Consider the following 14,727-nt stretch of genomic DNA (forward strand, 5'->3'; position numbering starts at 1 on the left):
TTTTCTTCAGTCCCCTGAGTTCCTGAGCAAAGAAATGTGGCCCATAAAAATAAGACAAATGCCATTTCTACTCCACCTTCCATACTAGAATGCACAATGAGACAGTTTCACTCTTCACAGAAACAATGCAAATTCATCTAGGAATGAGGAGAAAAAGGAAATGTTTCTGTTTGATAACAATGTGCACCATTTAGGTCATCTACTTTTAAACTCTGTTTAACTGAAAGAGAACCCCTACCAGGATTTTGCAATAAATCCTGAGATTCCCAGCATGTTTGATTTAGCCAGTCATGATTTATTTAAATAGGAAAATGTTTACTTCTGCATTTCCGACTTTCCCTGCACCACAGAAGGTCGGCTTCTCTATTTGCTCCATGCAGAGTAAATGCCACGATTCGATGATACTATGGATACCAACTCCAATTGTTTCAAATGCCACCAACTTATAATGACACCATTTTTCCTTAATTGGAAAACTACCGGATAGAAACCAATGCTAGTGTCCCGTTACAGCTAATAACACTGAGCAGTCTTCGCCTTCATTTTCTCCCGAGACACATCATTAACTATAACCACACTCAGGATAATCAAATGTCACCTCTTCAAGGCCAGAGGGATGGCACCTGGAGGCGCTGCCTTTAATTCTGGTGTTTAACCAGCAGCCTTTCTTCTTTCTTTTCCTTTACACAAAGATATAAAGATACTCATTGAAAGATTGGACAAATCCTACCCTATGGAAGCGAATAATTACAGTGCTTTAGTTGAGTATACTAAGCAGAGAGAGTTAATTGCTGTTTGTATTGGGGAGGGAAAGAAGCAAGTCAAAATATCAGAAGTTCCTACTGTTTCTATCTTTGGGAAGCAACTCTGAGATTACAGCAGCAAAAGGCCAGAACTGCAAGCACCATTTGAACATTGCGATGATTTACCCTGCCCAGAAAGCATCAGAGCACTTCCAGGGATGTATTAAACTGCCATAAGCTAATACCCAATTTTTGCGTACATAATATTCAAATTTTACAGTAATTCAAATAAATTGTAATGCCCAGTGATTAAGAAACACGTGAAACTAAGAAACACGGAATAACAAACAACAGAAGCAGCCATATATTGTTTACAGTCTGCAGTCAGAATAAAGGACAAACTGTTACAAAATCATGAAGACATAACCTTCTGCAAGCAAATTCTTCCTTAGGCCCTGCACACGTCAAGATCATAACTAAAGCGAGCACAAGAAAACATTTAACAGGAAAGATAATATTGGTAAAATGCTAAGAAACAGTAGATCAAATCAAACGGAAAAGCAAATAACCTGTATTCTGGGTTTTTTTAATACGTATCCCTTCAGGGTCGTAAAAAAAACCACATTATACAGGATGAAAATGAGCCTTCTGCTACCTTTACAGTTCTCCCCTTCTTCATCATGATGATTCTCCTTCTATCCCATCCTCAAAGCCACGTATAACCACATGTAAATGTCAATATTCACCCTACACCAAACCACGTCTACCTTTACATGAGCTCCAGAAGTTTTGGAGTAATATTTTAACTTCTGATAGCAACAACAGACTTAATAGCTCTTCCCCTCGCACCCAGTTATTTCAGAGCCACACGATGTGTCTGGAAAGATGTGATCAACGTGCCTTTTGGGCAATGGTAACTTGGACTCTGTCTTAGACACCCATGGCCAGGTTCACATTTACCTGGTTGAAGTTACAAAGCCATTCAAGAACAAGTTCGTTCCTTTAACGACAACCTTGTGCACAGCTTAGACAATAATATTTTCATCAGAAAGTACATGTGTCATGATCTTGTACTTCTGCTAGTGCTTGATACAGGACTTTCACAAACACAGGCAGACAAAATGAGGAGACAGACCTCAAACCAGCTTAGAAATGCAATCACTCACAGCTAGAGCGTCTGCTGCAACAACAGAACTGCGCTCGTTCCTCAGAATAATCAAAAAGCAAAGAAAGAATGGTTAATCTCTACATGGTGTCATCCACAGAATGTCACACTGGTGTTTACATGACCTTGAAAAAAATTTCTAGGATGGTTAGCAGTAAAAACACAGATTATAAGAAACAGCTCCATTCCCGCCCCATATCCTCAGCATCATTTTAGTTTGTACCCTTCATACCACATGACCGTGTCCGTACAGTAACAAAACTCACAGTACACTTAAAGACTTATGGTTCTGTTTATTTTAGTTGTAAATAAATGGTGCATTTTACTTATTTGTTTACAGTTTGCATGTGGTTTCAATACTGGACACAAGGAAGAGAGCTGTAGAAAAGCACAGAGAGGAGATTACCAAGCATCAGTGGCAAAACTTGACGGCTGTGCCATTTGCAACAACTCAAACTTGACATGAATCAGAATCCTATGGCATCCATGCAAGTGTCAGTCTCATACACACCCGTAAGAGAGGAGAGATGGACTATAGAGATGTAGCACTGACTGCACACTGAGCGCCCCCGAGCTTCGCTGTTATCTTGAAGATGGACTACTAGACCCCGAAGGCGGACAGCAGAACTGGTGCAGAACATTATCTTCCCTGCCAAGGAAGCGGGGGGCAAGAAAGAAAAAAGACAGAGGAACAGAATCACAGGGAACAGCATTAGGAAAATCAAGCTTGAGACTCTTGTGGTTTTGTTCTTAAATCCACAAATACTGTGACTTGTTTGTAAGTACCGTCCAATTAACCCGTTTCAGTCTGAGAACATTCAACACAATGGAGAACAATCAAATGAGCCTAGGCCAACACTTAAAGTCTGAAGCAAAAGGCCTTTTGAAAGGGCAATTGCTGTTTTTCCACAAGAAAAAATACATTAAGTAGTCATACACATACCCAGCCTACTGTGGCCATAGCTCCTTTATTTTTAATATGTTTAAAAGAAGCTTTCCACAGGTATTTTCACTGCCATATCCCACTGAAAAGGCAGAACAGATGCATTCCCCTTCTGCTGGTGATTTACACACACAAATATTGATTACTGACAGATCTGCACTTTAGTCCTCCCCCCACCTCCTTTTAAAGTAGAAGGAAGAACTCTGTTTCCATGCAGAGTTGCCAGCGTCATGAATGGTGCTACGAACCAGACAACACAGAGGCGATTAAACAGCACTGTGGAATACCTACATCTGTAATGCTACAATGTGCTTTATGGCGGGTGGAGGAAGGGATGCCGGCTTAGCAGGAAGCTTGGACGGGGTCACTTCTTTATCAGTAACACAACCACGAGTGGCCATTTCCTTTAAACTAAATAACAAGCTAAAGGAGGAGGATGGAAAGGAACACAATGAAGGAAGAAAAAAAACCAAGTAAATCCAAAGCCAAATAGTAAATTTCATGATATTCTGCCAGCTCCTGGTTGTTTTCAAACAGTATGGACACAATTCACCATTTTTTGCATCGCCAGATCATGTAGGCATCAAGTGGAAAATTACAAGTATTACTATAATTATGCCAGCTTTCCTTTGCCATGGGGTCTGAACACAGATGCCTTATATAATCATCTGAACCTCATACTGACTTAGCACAGAGTGCATGATTTAGTCAGAGCTGGGATCTGGTTTGCTTTGTTCATCTGTATATCGCATCTTTGTCGCAACCCGCTGGCTGGTCTGAGCCATGTTGCTTTTACTCTTTAGCTCAATATGAAAAAACATTTTCAAGCTTTTAAATCTCTGCATACCACAAAGAGAGGCTACAGTGCTTAAATGTGCCAAGTTATATAGCTACGCAATTGGTATTCAGTTAGAAATTGGATTCCTATTCAACTCTTTTTTTTTGTAGAAAATGTCAATCAATAGTCGCATGTCAGTAGTACAAAGGGTTGTGAAGCGCAACGCCAGCTTCACCTGGGACTGATTGTTCCCTGCGAAACTACCACAGGACTGCGGCGTACACTGGGTACTGTGGGATGTCTTTACAGATGCTTGGATGAAGGATCTGTGAAATATTCACTACGTGTCTAAGCCTGGGAAACAGTACAGTGCTCATCAGTGGAAAAAGCAAACCAAGAATTGAAAGGACCAGATTTATCTGTAAATAGGTATTTTTCACTTTTAAGAATCTCAGCAACAAGCTCCAAATTCTCCCTGAGTGTACCTAGCATGCAAGAATTCCCACTGTGCTCTTGAAAAGCTTATGAAAAACCAAACCGCTCTCATACAGTATAGAAGCATCTGTCAGCTAGACATCAGTGTAGGTTAAGCTTCTGTGTTAACTAGTTCTGGGAACAAAACAGCTACAATGCCTATCAGGGGCTCAGGCAAAAAGAAATAGCACAACCAATCCTTCTAGCATCTTCCATACAGCGGTTTGTTGCATGTAAGCCAACATTACCTGGTGAAACAAAGATTCCATATTAAAATTTCACATAAGTACAGTATTTTCAGAATAATATTTTTACCTCCCAGAGGTGCTGATTAAACATTAAGCGGGCAGAGACTGCAAGAAAATGATGGGATTTCTTTGGTACTATAACATCCTTTGCATTATCTTTTTGTTTTCACAGGTATCACTGGGGAAAAAAAAAAAAAAAAAGAAAATAAAAATCTCTAGCTTCAAGATTTTGAAAATGGTCTTTGGACATGATATGGGCATCTAATTTAATATTAGAAGGATGGAAGGTAAAGTGGATGGTGAATGGAATGAGTGACAGCCAACATGTCATGCAAATCAGAACAAGGAAATCATAATTGTGAATAAACACATTGGATGAAAAGATGCTTCAGTAATAGTGGTAAGCAAATCGGTCCACAGTTGTAGTTGCATCTATTACATAGCCATACAAAGAATACAGGTATAAAGACTTTCTATTCCCAAGCATGGGCACTGTTCTGCGTTCAATGTTCCTCTGTGGAGCCATTCCCAGAACAACTTTTGCTGTCCCCCAGCACACAGCAGCCTGAAGAGGTGACAGCTACAGCAGCATCAGGACTACGGGGCATTAAAATCAAACCAAAACCCCCTCCAGTTTCAGCAGAGTAGGAAAGCTTCTCAGAGGTGGGCTGCGGAGCTGTCCTCAGACTGGAACCAAACAAGCTCACAACTCTCAGGTGCACAGAAGTGCATGTGTGTGTTATCAGTATAAGGCGTCTGGTACCTACACAAGTAGGCTGAATCACAGAATCCCAAAATGTCAGGGATGGGAAGGGCCCTGGAAAGCTCATCCAGTGCAATCCCCCCACGGAGCAGGAACACCCAGATGAGGTTACACAGGAAGGTGTCCAGGCGGGTTGGAATGTCTGCACAGAAGGAGACTCCACAACCCCCTGGGCAGCCTGGGCCAGGCTCTGACACCCTCACCAGGAACAAGTTTCTTCGCGTATTTAAGTGGAACCTCCTGTGTTCCAGTTTGCACCCATTGCCCCTTGTCCTGTCACTGGTTGTCACCAGAAGAGCCTGGCTCCATCCTCCTGACACTGCCCCTTTCCATATTGATCCCCAGGAATGAGTCCCCCCTCAGTGTCCTCTTGTCCAGCTCCAGAGCCCCAGCTCCCTCAGCCTTTCCTCACACGGGAGATGCTCCACTCCCTTCAGCATCTTGGTGGCTGCGCTGGACTCTCTCCAGCAGTTCCCTGTCCTGCTGGAGCTGAGGGGCCACAACTGGACACAAGATTCCAGGTGTGGTCTCCCCAGGGCAGAGCAGAGGGGCAGGAGAACCTCTCTGACTTACTGGCCACCCCCTTCTAACCCACCCCAGGTACCATTGGCCTTGGTACTAACTGAAGTTTGTTTACACAGATATGTTTAGAAAATGCTGGGAAGAGACTCTTCTTCAAACAAGAAACACGACTGAATTTCCTTTCCCTCGATGCCATTTGAGCTCGGGCTTTGCTCTGCACACACTCCAGCGGTTTGGCCACTGAGATCTCACAGCCCATGTCTGGCAGGAGCCTCAGCAGCTCCAAGAAAAGCCTCGGTGGCTGCAGGCGTTTGCAGCTCTCCCAGGCTAACCGTGGCTCCTTTATTTTGCCCTTCACACCAGATACAAAATCTGTATTCAAATCATCACTAACAAATACAGAGCACCTCACGGAGTTTGCAGCTTCAAACTCCAGTATGTTGTTCTTAAGGCTCTGCTTTTGGGAGGCAGGAAGAGGAAGGGAGTCAAAGAAGCCAAGCTACAGATACTACTGATTTTATTATTTTTAAAAAAAAATTCCAAGCAAAAATAAATCAAAAAAAGCAATCCCAGGAGGCATGTGGGTAACTGGAACACAGACAAATAACGAGCTGGAAGTACGTTATATGTTTAGGCTTCCTAAGACTTTTCTTATGCAAGATAACTTCTATTATTTCTGTCTATTTTGAACGTTGTAAAATGAGCAAGCAAGGGATTACTGCAATAGCTGCAGTTATTAAAAATGCATTATTTCCCTATTAACAATTCAAAACAGATGCCAAAGATCATCTTGACTAGAAATAAAACTGCTGGAGTGAATAAAACATCCAGCAATTAGCTAGCAGCAAATCAGAGATGCTCCAAATTTCACTGCAGTGCATTCATTAATTGCTTCTTTCAGAGCAAATTTAATTTTTAATTCTGGGCTACAAAATTAATCCCACTGCATATTTTCTAAATAAAGCCTCAAAACTGAAGTTAGACTGAAGCATCCATTTCTGTTAGTTTTGTTTTTAGTGATTTCTATTTATAAATTGATACATGAGAAGACTAAACCCTAAATTTAATACTATTAAATCTATGTGGAAATTTAAAGCCCAGCCTTGTTAGAGTTTTAGTAGCTCACTGTCATTCAGAGCAATAGGATTCCCCTATATGTGTCATTTACAAAAACAGGTGCGAAATTTGTATAATACTTGACTAAGAGATTGCAGATGTAGCGATGTCAAATTGAGGCCATTAGTTTGGATACAACACCTTCAGCAATGTAACTCATGGGTAAAGCAAACAAATTCCTGAGAGGAGGAAGACTAACAGCCCGGCTGTACCACACCACCACATCTGTAACGTGCTACCTGGGACGGCATTAACATCACAATATAATTTGAAGGTGAATTCTACAGAACAAACTCGCAGCTCTTTCTTCCTTCCCAAGGACAGAGTGCATCTGGATCACAGGATAACCTGTGTTGGAGGGGACTTCTGGAGATATCTATAGTCCAATTCCAACTCAAAGCAGGGTGACCACCATCAGGTTGCTCAGGGCTGTGTCCAGCTGCACATAGAGATCCCACCTCCTCTCCTGGCCTCTGCTCCAGTGTTCAACTACATTCATGATGAAATTCTGCTCTCTCCCCCATGGTTTATCCAATCGGAATTTTCCTTTCTGCTTTTGTTGCCTCTTCACAGAATCCCAGAGTGTCAGGGGTTGAAGGGTCCTGGAAAGCTCATCCAGTGCAATCCCCCCATGGAGCAGGAACACCCAGATGAGGTTACACAGGAAGGTGTCCAGGCGGGTTGGAATGTCTGCACAGAAGGAGACTCCACAACCCCCTGGGCAGCCTGGGCCAGGCTCTGCCACCCTCACCGGGAACAAGTTTCTTCTCATCTTTCAGTGGAACCTCCTGTGTTCCAGTTTGCACCCATTGCCCCTTGTCCTGTCACTGGTTGTCACCAGAAGAGCCTGGCTCCATCCTCCTGACACTGCCCCTTTCCATATTGATCCCCAGGAATGAGTCCCCCCTCAGTGTCCTCTTGTCCAGCTCCAGAGCCCCAGCTCCCTCAGCCTTTCCTCACACGGGAGATGCTCCACTGCCTTCAGCATCTTGGTGGCTGCGCTGGACTCTCTCCAGCAGTTCCCTGTCCTGCTGGAACTGAGGGGCCACAACTGGACACAAGATTCCAGGTGTGGTCTCCCCAGGGCAGAGCAGAGGGGCAGGAGAACCTCCCTCTTGTCCTATCCTCTCCTAGAAGGGCTGGTTGCACCTTTTCCATACTCTCCTGTTAAGGAGTTGAAGACAGCACCAGCCTTGAGACTTCTCCCAGCATCTCCTCACTTGTCAGTGCACTGGCCACAGACACCACGCTGGCCCCTTTTCTGGGCTTGCTCCAGTATCCTAATGCTCTTCAAACAGCCAGGTGCCCAAGAGGAGCTTCCACGGGTGGTGACAGGGGGGGACATTCCTCCCTCAGCCCACTGGCCGCTCTCGCTTGGCCGCCTGTGCCACAGACCACTCCGCTGGCTCCTTAACACCTTCTGCAAAAGCTCATCTTACACCCAGGTAACTTGTGCATTGGGCTGGGAGGAGGAAAGAGGAGAAAAAGGACACATCTAATCCCTGACCTCCCTTATCTAATCACTCATAATAAACCAGTGGGCTGGCACAGATCACGTGCTGCTGAACCACGCGAGGTAAAGCACATCACTGCTCCTGGCAGCTGGCCCCGGCCCGCTGCTTGCTCCATCCTTCTCTGATGAATCACTGGCAGTGCCTGTATCTCCACTGGGCTATGACTATATATGTATGCGCAGCTGGGGAGTTTGAGACCTAAACATCCTGGAGGGCAAATGAGGTCAATAATGGGCTCCTTCACACGCTCCAATCCTTAAACAAAAGGCTGAAGGTCTTAGGGCATATGTTTGGCCATTATCCAAGTCTGTATGTTGGCTTAACACATTAGCGCTCTAAAAATTGTACATGCTTCACGGATCCCTGCCACACGTAGGGCATTTGGTTTTCTACTGTACAAAGACAGAAAGACAAAAAAAAAAAAGCCAGGGGAATTTAGGGTTTTTCAAGCACAAAGTTAAAAAGTCAGTGGGGAATGTACTAGTGTTCAGGCCTGGCTCCTCACTGAAGGAACACTAAGTTGTCCTACAACTCGACCACGGATTCACTACCACCAAATAAAACTGAGTTCTGATGGAGAAAAAACCCAAACATACAAACAGATGCTGCAACGTAAAACAACAGGATGAAACCAAACATGCGTGATTAGAGAAAACTAAGAGATGAAAGATTCAAATCAGAAATATGTTTATGCATTTACAGATTTAGGATTCATTGTTTGTTTTTGTCTTTCCTTATTACCAGTGCAAAGTGATTTGATTTTTCAGCACCAGACTTGAATATTTTATTATTAATATTATTCATGAGCTGGCAATTGTCACTAAGTTAATCACTAATAGTAAAAGTAAAAATTAAAGACGATTTTTTCATGACATGCACAATTTCTTAACAATTTTGACATTTCTAATTATTTAGATTAGCTGTCCTTTAATGCTTCCACAAAATGACTTAAAATAAACATTGACAGTGAATTGTACTAAGATGCATAATTACTGCTCTCCAGTATTTGATCAAAGAGAACTTGGAAAACACATAGTAAAGACATCTATGTTAAATAAAGCATTATTTGCTAGAAGACATCTATATATGTTTTAATATATATTCAAGGCACACGGTTTGGCATCAAGGGCCTGCATCTGTTGCAAAATCCCTGCGTCCCATTGAAATCACAAGGCAGCGCAGAGCCTTGTGCAGGTTGGTGCCTTTCAGCGTGGCTGTGCCACCACACCTGGCTTACCTCACACCTGGCTTACCTCACATCTGGCTTACCTCACATCTGGCCTGAATTAGCCAGCGTTAAAAACAAGTGTTGTGCAGGACAACATCAACATCCTACAGAAATTAGATCAACATTTCAATATGTTCGTTAGGTGAGAACTAAACCTACAACCAGCTTCTTCCTGCCTTTCAGAGTCTGAGGGATGTGCCTCTTAAAGCACATGAAACTCACTGCACTGTGTAATTCAAGAGTACCTGACAGAAGTGAACAGAACTACCCTATGAGATGTTAAAATGTTTGATACGATTTTCTAATATTTTTTTTCCTTTTAAAACTTAAACTATCATCCCTTTCCTCACGTCAAATGGCACCATGAGATGTCTGTTCAGCAATAAGAAGTGGGTGGACCATATCTACTCTTACCTGTACTCTGAGTGTGTGGCAGGGACAGCTAGCTGGGTATGGTACAATGGAGCTGGACAGCAAAACTGGTGCAGAGTATTTAAAGACCTACGACACAAGGAAAAACACAAAGTCAAAACACCAAGTGTTTAGAAAGGGGCTTTGGAGGGAAAAGCAGGTGCTAACAGGAATATTTGAAACTCAGGATAACTGTGAATGAAATTTGATGTCCAGCTGTCAATTCTGAATCCCAGGAAATAAGGAGGGAAATAGTCCCATGGCTTAATATACACATCAAGGATGACGGTGATGAACTGTTGCAATGAAGAGTCAAAGTTTTGTTGAAAAATTAAGATAAAATGCCAATTTCAGACTTTGTTTTTGCCTTGCCATGCGGAACAGAAGTAAAAGCTAAACACTGAGGGTTAAAATTTCTATGGAAATGGAGCTTCAGACTTGTGTTACTCTGCACCAGTCAAGCTGTTTCTTTGTCAATGGCATTACAAATACAGTGCTTAAAAATGAGGAGGAATAATGTGATGAATATGGACATAAGATTTCTTCAGGCCCAGCATTACAAACATACTGCAATATGCCACTTATACATTTGAAAGACCCAAGTTTCACCCAGGTTTTAAACAATGTTCTGTGTGATAAAAATTTAATTGCTGTCATTTGTTCAAAGCATGGAAAAATAAAAAGAAATATATTTACAACACAAAAAGATGTTGTGCATCACAAATCGTTATGTTTGAGTTGCAAAACAAGACAAGGTACTGCATCTGAAGTAAAGCTTAGAAAATCTTTAAGCAACACATAGTCCACTTCTCAGCTTTTTTGATGTTTGTGTCAGGAAACATTGAACAATGTGTAGCACATTAAGTCCTCCATGATAAAACCACCTAACCACATTGCTTAAGACACGACGTTCTTCTAGGAAATCATAAATAAATAAATAACATCAATATTTCCTCGCTCTCCCGGTGTGCCAGCATGGAAGTAGCCATTCCATTGGAAAGCCTCATTGAACTTTTGAGCATGTAAAGAATTAAATAGAATGTGTGTTTGTGTACATACATGCACCTTTCTCCCCCTGCCCCTTTTGCTTGGCACCCTGACAAATGTTTCAGAAGGTTGGTTTTGATTCTTCTGTATCCCTGAGACTTAAAGTGAATCCTGTGAGGTCACTTGCTTATAAGATCAAACAGAGTAGTTAGGCAAAAGAAAAGAGTCTTTGTTCATAGAGGAGTCAGTTACTAAGCCTTTTCAAAAAGAACAAGGTCAGCCTGTTCTGATTTCTGTTGCCAACAGTGTGTCAGCAGCCGCGTGGCCAAGATGAGCTGGATTTTCTGTTTAAAGGCAGCGACTGATGGTAAGTCCTGTAAAGTACTTGAGCTTTTGGAAGCAGAAGTGCACTGCAATTCAGTCACGAGGCAGATCGCCACCACGGGCCGTACCCTGCTAACGCCCTGCACCGCACCATTAGTGACGGGGGACACCTTTCAACCACTTGGGAAGATGACCAGAACAATTCCAAACAAAGACAGACAATGCTACTGAAAACATTGATGGAACAGGGTAGAACACACCAAAGCTGTATTTTCTGACAAGAAAAACATAGGATATTCACACAAGTTGCTCCTCACAGCTCCCAGACCCACATTGTAAGTGTGCATTGCTCTGCAGGCTCGCACTGGGTAGGGAAACCGATCACATTGATGAAATCACTGCTTCCTGCTTTGTGAATACCTCATTTTTTTTTCAATAGGAGCAAAAGGAGGAAATTAGTATGATGGTGTCCCAGGTTCCCTTCCCACCACCCTTTTTTTCCATACAAATCTCTCTGTTCTCATGTATAGTGCTTCTTTCTTCAGAGAATAAACCAGTAAATGTATGAAAGAATCTGTCTGGATTCCATTCTGCTCAACCAAGCATTTTGAACAGAGCTTGCTCCTGGCTATTCCAAAAAGAACCTTCCTACCAGGCTGCAGAAATCTGTCCTACTCTGGCTTTCCTAGGTTCCAGGAAAACCTACACAATAAGGAGAAAGTCTTCCCTAGAATCTCAGCTTGCTCACCTGCAGCTAAGGTCAATACTCACCTACCGCACAAGTCTGGTTAGGAGCGCAACTGCTTGGAGTTGCTTTTTGTAGGTGCAGTATAAATGCAGAAGTCCAGTCACCTTGATTGCAAATGGGAAGTGCCAAAGGTTTGGCAAGCAGTAACTACTCTGTGTATCATCGGTGCAGGTATGGAGCAGACGACAATGTTAAACTGCAGACTTGTAATTAAGTTACCATATGTCATTGCTGTTGTCCAAAAGAACATCTCAGATGTCAAAGACGTACGTTCAATATGTAAGGTTAGATGTCAGCCATTTCTTAGGGTATTCAGAGATAGGCTCTTTGTCCAGCTACTCACAGAAACAAACATGAGGTTTGGACTCTGCTCCAAATTTTGCAATGCGGGGATATCTTGCCCCAGTCATTTGGTTCCTCTGGATCACACTGACTGATGCTCCAACTGATGCTCCATCAGATGAGGCCCAGGCTTTACAGCCTCTGTCATAGTACACTAATTTTGCCCAACACAAATCCACCTTCTTCTTGTGCAATCCAAGATTCATATGTAGCATTTAGTGCCTTCAATCATCTGCTAAAACAGTACTTCCATTCATTTACTCCTCTGGAACGTATCGGAAAAAGCTGAACATTCAAACACCTTTTTTTATTGACCTCTTCCCCCAACACTATATAGCTACATTTTTCCATCCGCCTTCAGTACAAGTTTGCATTTCAAACAGTTGTTTTGCTCGGTTGAAACACCTAAAGACATCAGGAGAAATACATTTAAATGAGTTGGAGGAGAAGTAATCACTTCCCCGATTCACAGTATCATATACTTAGTCCTATTAAGTTTAGTTTCTACATCTCTAATCTGTGGCCTTCAAAAGACACAACACAAATTATTAAATTGATTGTCCTGTGTTTTGGCTGGGATAGAGTTCATTTTCTTCCCAGTAGCTGGTACAGTGCTGTGTTTTGGCTTTAGAACAAGAATAATGTTGATAACACACTGATATTTTAGCTGTTGCTGAGCAATGTTTACACCAAGTCAAGGACTTTTCAGGTTCTTACCCTGCCCTGCAGTGAGAAGGCTAGGGGGGCACAAGAAGCTGGGAGGGGACCCAGCCAGGCCAGCTGACCCCCCTGACCGAAGCAATGTTCTATACCATACCATGTCATGTTCCATATACAAACTTGGGAGAAGCTGGCCAGGGCCATGACTGCTGCTCGGGGACGGGTTGGTGAGCCCTGTGCACCACTTGTATCTTCTATTATTATTACTATTTTATCTTCTTTTTCTGTCCTATTAAACTGTCTTTATCTCAGCCCATGAGTTTTAGGTTTTTCTGTGTGGCGTTCAGCTGCCTGCTGGGTTCAACCACCACACTGACCTGTGTTCTTCTGGTAGGTGCAGTTTCTGAACCATCACTGCAACACCCCAGTGGCCACGGAAGCTTTGCCATTCCCTGCTTTCAGGCCAAGTTTCTTCCAGCTCTCCCCAAGTACTCAGAGACAGGGAACCACTTCTCCATTTTTAAAGAAAGTTCTTTTAAGAGTAGTCAGACAGTAAAAACAGAACCAAGTCTAAAAAAAACCCCTTGAAATCACATCCTCCCCTCCAGATACAAGTGTCACAAGAAAAATCCAGCTACGAAGTAAGCACACAGACTCACAGTAGGTTCCACTGCTCTGCTCACTTCTGTATACATTCTATTATGTTTGCCATTAGAAACGGTTCAATTTAACAACACTTTTGTATCCATCAGCAAATAGAAATGACCATTCTTTTCATTCTTTCACTCTTGCTTAGAGGTACAAATAAAAAACCAAACAAACACACAAAAAAACCAACAGATTACTGATCACCACATAAAGCTATAACTGTATTTTCGTTTTCTCTTACATTCACCAACAAGCCTCCCAAACTCAGTAGAACATTTTCTCAATATTGGTTTTAAAACAACATGGGAGAAGAGAATAGCAAGCTATTCACTTGGAATGCCTTTGGCGTGAAGAGCTGTGCTCTTGCTGTTTCCCAAAGCCCCGTTCTTGGGCTGGTCAGCACCATCCTGTCCCCTGTCCCCTGCCTCTGTGCCACCATCAGGCAGCGCGACACTGAGAGCCTGGGGAAGCTTGTCCTCCCAGCTCTGAACAGCACACAATATGATAGCCAAGCCGGTTTTATTTCACTACTGTTCAAGCATATGTAAATCTGTGAGTAGGTAGACAACATTATTGTATCATCACTGTCTTCAAATTTCTTTCTAAAAAGATCTTCAGCTTTCAAACAGAAGGCTGTTGTATCACGGGTACCTAGTAAAAGTGTCTCGGTACAGATGCACAGCTGGAAGAAATGTTGTCTTTTTATAAACTTAATGATGTGGCTGATGACAGGACTCTACCAGGTACGACTGTTCGTTTTAAGTGCTGCATTTTTCTACAGCCATATGACTTCATACAGTATTCCTTTCTGCGCATGAAACAACAATCTGTTCACCTCCATCTGCCAGTATTCTTCCCTTTCCCCTGGTACATTTTTCCAAGAGGTGCTGTGTTCCAACAAGTATGTGCAAGCACTAGGAAGAATTTACACCAGCACAGGCTCCTAGACTGCCTCAGGCACTCTGGTGCTAGTTAACACATCTCCTTTTTAAAATTAGCTGCTAAATAGCAGAAGTGGTAGACAAGCTCATCTCCTATATAAACCCATGCACTTCAATGTCATCTGAAGTCGCTGAGAAATATTCACTTGTTTGGATTCCTGCCCGCGAGCAA

At 42.7% G+C, this 14,727-nt stretch overlaps 1 protein-coding gene across 2 annotated transcripts in view; it reads right to left on the minus strand.

Moving 5' to 3' along the window:
- Window positions 1–14,727, minus strand: part of IQSEC1 (IQ motif and Sec7 domain ArfGEF 1) — a gene marked incomplete at both ends in the record, with an annotated part of 318,984 nt that overhangs the window by 163,311 nt on the left and 140,946 nt on the right. Inside the window, one exon of one of the 2 annotated variants that reach the window (XM_080350599.1) lies at window positions 9,909–9,995. The exons of the other annotated variant lie outside the window; for it this stretch is intronic. Within the exon in view, the coding sequence (XP_080206725.1) occupies window positions 9,909–9,995 (87 nt within the window). The remainder of the gene's footprint in view (window positions 1–9,908; window positions 9,996–14,727) is intronic. 2 annotated transcript variants of the gene reach the window in all.

Source organism: Nesoenas mayeri (assembly GCF_963082525.1).
Source record: "Nesoenas mayeri genome assembly, chromosome: 10".
Classification (NCBI taxonomy): Eukaryota; Metazoa; Chordata; class Aves; order Columbiformes; family Columbidae; genus Nesoenas; species Nesoenas mayeri.